This window comes from Scylla paramamosain, chromosome 4, assembly GCF_035594125.1.
Source record: "Scylla paramamosain isolate STU-SP2022 chromosome 4, ASM3559412v1, whole genome shotgun sequence".
Taxonomy (NCBI): domain Eukaryota; kingdom Metazoa; phylum Arthropoda; class Malacostraca; order Decapoda; family Portunidae; genus Scylla; species Scylla paramamosain.
This window is the reverse complement of record NC_087154.1, coordinates 3125001-3129083: the sequence shown is the minus strand read 5'-3', so window position 1 is coordinate 3129083 and position 4083 is coordinate 3125001. Positions and strand designations below refer to the sequence as shown.

Here is a 4083-nt window from a genome sequence, read left to right as displayed (position 1 = left end):
CTCCCGCTCTCCCCATTGACAGCCTGCCGCCTCTACCCTCCTCCCTCCCTCCCTCCCTCCCTCCTCCTCCTCCTCCTCCTCCTCCTCCTCCTCCTCCTCCTCCTCCTCCTCCCCCTTTTCCTCCTGCCCCGCCGCCGTCACTGCATTAGCGGGCCATCAGAGCAGCGGCGTTGTGGGATTTACATAATTTGTCTGAGGATTTGGCCGCTTGTACAAAGGATTACCTGGTGTGTAGCGGCGGCGGCTTTACTCTTATCGCGCCCCGACCTCCTCCTCTCGCTGCCTCGGGCATGTGTCGCCCCTGTAACCCGGCAACCCACCGCCACCACCACCACTGCCACCAGGTCACGAAGACAGCTTGCACCAACAGGGAAGTGCTCGTGGGAAGAGTTTATTATCTAGCACATTTTATTATACAGTAAAGCGGGGTTCCTCAAGGCGTTTGTGGCTTCCAGTTTCTTGCCTTAGGGGAATTATCGAAGGATGATTCTTCGCTTTGACACTGCGATGCGTCATAATGCTGAGAATGCTGCTAATGTATTCTTCCATTGATTTGGCTTGAGTGCTTCACGTCCTTGATACTTACAGAGGGAAGCGTGGGTGAGTACATGGAAACATAGCAGGTTAACAGTATGTGATTCGCTTGTTCACTCTGATTGCGGCCTCCTAAATGTTGGGTCATATATAAGCAAACTTTTCCTTTTCTTTTATCAAACTGGGATATTTGCAGCTCAGGGAGACCAACACTGGCGGAGAGACGAATGTTTAGGAGGAAGGAGAGCGCCGTTACTCGACCGGTTTCCATGCGAGGGAGAGACGCAAGGCAAGGCGACACCACCCACACCTGCACCTTCAACACGAGGCGACGCTGCGTGTGAGGAGAGGTAGGCGGGTTAAGGGTGTGGGTGTGTGTGTGTGTGTGTGTGTGTGTGTGTGTGTGTGTGTGTGTGTGTGTGTGTTTTACCTTCACTATCGTCTCCTTGAACGTGTCTAAAACTTAAGAAAAAAAGCGCATGTGATTTAGAAACTTGACTTATTTATGTCATCTGTCCTCCCCCTTGACTCTCTTCTCAGATGCATCAAGACCAAGGCTTTAGGATGTCGATGTACTCGTAGCCTCACCCGAGACAAAAATAGAGCCAAATAACTCACCACAACATCTAAACATAAGGAAGTTTAGGTCTAGAACATGAGTTTGTTTTAAGCCTTATTTACTATATGTTTCATGACAACTAATTTATCATGACGGAGAAGGACCGGCGAGGCGAAGGAAGACAACGTGGCGTCCTGTCCTCTCACTGAAGGAAAGAGGTCACCAGGTTGCGGAGGTACATAATGAAGCCCCGATTTTTTTAAGCTTCCCTTAAATCTTTCGGCTGAGAAGACTCTTGACCACAAAACCAGAGCCAGCTACTGATACGCTCTCACAGTTACACCTTATCCACCCCTAAACAAGATACTAAAGGTTTTTTAATCTCTCTAGTGTTAGCGTACGGGTTCTATTGATCATTTCTCGTATACATCCCCCTCTCTCTCTCTCTCTCTCTCTCTCTCTCTCTCTCTCTCTCTCTCTCTCTCTCTCTCTCTGTCACGGCCTTGTTACGCAGCTCCTCTTCACACCTCCCCGCCCCTGCCTTCGCTCGGCCCCGCCCTGACGCACTTCTTTCCTCGCCTCCTCTCAGCGCCTCTTCCCTCAGGCGTCTGCTTATTAGATTTATTAGGCAGGTAAGAACAGGCGAATTTGCATACAAAGAATCGTTCGCGCGGGCGTGATAACCACCGCTCCAGGCACCGCAGAGGACGGGGTTGGGCTAGGAGGGGAGGAGCAGGGAAGGGAAAAGAAGGGAAGGGAAGGGAAGGGAGGGGAAGGGTATTGTCTGCCCACTTGTCCTTACCTGTCTCACTCCTTCATGTCACTCAATACAAACATGTCACTCAACACAAATCCCGCCACTTCTCGCCACAGATGGAGCTACAGCAGCGAAGGAGACAAGAACTACAGTGGCGAGAGAGACAAGAGCTACAGTGGCGAGAGAGACAAGAGCTACAGTGGCGAGAGACAAGAGCTACAGTGGCGAGAGAGACAAGAGCTACAGTGGCGAGAGACAAGAGCTACAGTGGCGAGAGAGACAAGAGCTACAGTGGCGAGAGACAAGAGCTACAGTGGCGATAGAGACAAAAACTAACCGAACGATATAACCAGAACAACGCATCAATACTTCACTAATCAAAACGTTGGGAAGTAAATGCTAAACCACAGATGATGAAGCCGAGGACCTAAAAATTCAACAAGATCAATCTTTTATACAGACTTTCCTTTTATTCACTTCTTTTCCTTCTTCATCCATTACTCGTCCCTTACTGAGGAAAAGGGAGTGCGAGGAAGGAGGAGAGGTAGAAAGAGTAAGGAAAGGAGCCGAGGGAATGAGGGAGGGAAATAGGAAGTGAGGGAGGGAGGGTTGGTAGGAAGTGTCAGGGTAGAAAGGGAACGAGGGGAAAGGAGGGAGGGAGGGAAGATAGGATAAGAGAGGTAGGAGAAGGGAGGGAAAAGGAGGGGGTTAGAAAATGAAGGAGGAAAGTAGGGAGGGTAAGGAAGGAAGGGAAGAGAGGAAAGTAGGAAGGGTAGGAGGCGAGGGAGTGCTGTAGAGAAGAGATGACGTGGTATGTGGTAGGAAGGAAGTTAGGAAGGAGTGGACGAGGAAGAGGAGGAGGAGGAGGAGGGTAAGGGAGGACCGTAGGGAGAAGAGGGAGAAGGTAACACTAAATAATAATATATGTCTTTCTCCCTGTCTTATAAACTTCTATCCAAAAAAAAAGACGCCTTCTCTCTCTCTCTCCCCACCCCTACTCCTATATTGGTCCTCCCATACACGGCGGCCCTTACATGAATACCTTATGCTGTCTTACCCTCATCTAGTCTCCTCTTCCTGTATAAGGGGGGTATCAAAAATTAATCCACGTCTTTTTCTTTATTTATTCATATCTTTGGTGTAATTCAGATATCCCATTTTTTTTTATTATTATTATTTACGCTACATTTTGATTCTTCAGTTGCTTTTTTTTTTTTTTTCTTAACCTGATCTATTTTCTATTTCCTGTAAAATAATTATACATGTCATTTCTTTATCTATTCATATTTTTTACGTAATTCAGATATCGCTATATTTTGGTCATCTTTCTATTTTTTTCCTTCACTTTTAATTTGTTTTTCAGTTATTCCTTTTACTTTATTTACTTTAATGTAAGTCTGAGACCCCTATTTTTATTACCCCAACTATATTTTTTTTGTTTCTGCTGTCCCTTTTTTTTCAGTTATTCAGCTTAAAACTAATTTCATACTTTGCATCGAAATCTATTAATACAGTGTGATTCAAAATGTTTCAACACTTCAAGCCATAAAGGTGACAAGTAACTTCTCAAACCGCGGTGATATTTTTTTTTTTTTTGTACTTTTTTCATCCGCACTCTTTTTTTTCTTCCTTTATTTTTCGTTCATCATTTCCTGTCACATTCCTCTCTTCAGTCATTTTTATTAGTCATCCTCACATGCACTCTTTGTACTCAGTGTATTTTGCAATCCATCGCTACTTTTCACATTTCAGTCACTGCCACTCTTCCCTCCACACATATCTGTGCTCCACTTTTATTCAAGCCTGTCATTCATCATCAGTTCCCTCAGTAAAATCAGCTCCATTCCTTCTCTATGCACAATCTTTCTCCACACCACACACCTTCCTCTTCCTCCTCCTCCTTCACGTCACCTCCTAAGATTACCTCAAGACGACTACTGCTCATCTACCTTCATTCCTATTTTCTTTACTCTCTCCCTCGCTTTTCACAATCTGCTGACACCCACACGTATTACTTCAATTACTTCCAAAACCTCCAGTGGTAAGTATTTTCTGAGCATCACTAGCTCTTATGATAGACAACAGTGCCCGTCTTATATTGGTGGTGTCTTCCAGTAGATCTCTTCTCTTTACACTCTTACTCCCGTTACATTATTTACTGACATCCATATTACCTTTATTACTTTCAAAACCTACAACGTTAAGTCGTTCCTGAGCATCATTTGCCTTTCTA

General features: G+C 45.5%; 1 protein-coding gene across 1 annotated transcript in view; it reads right to left on the bottom strand.

The window, feature by feature from the left end:
* Positions 1-377: 377 nt before the first annotated feature.
* LOC135098469 (uncharacterized) overlaps positions 378-4083 on the bottom strand; it is a 76360-nt gene continuing 72654 nt past the window's right edge. The window contains exon 4 of the mRNA XM_064000874.1: positions 378-868. Within this exon, the coding sequence (XP_063856944.1) occupies positions 533-868 (336 nt within the window). The 3' untranslated portion in view covers positions 378-532. The remainder of the gene's footprint in view (positions 869-4083) is intronic.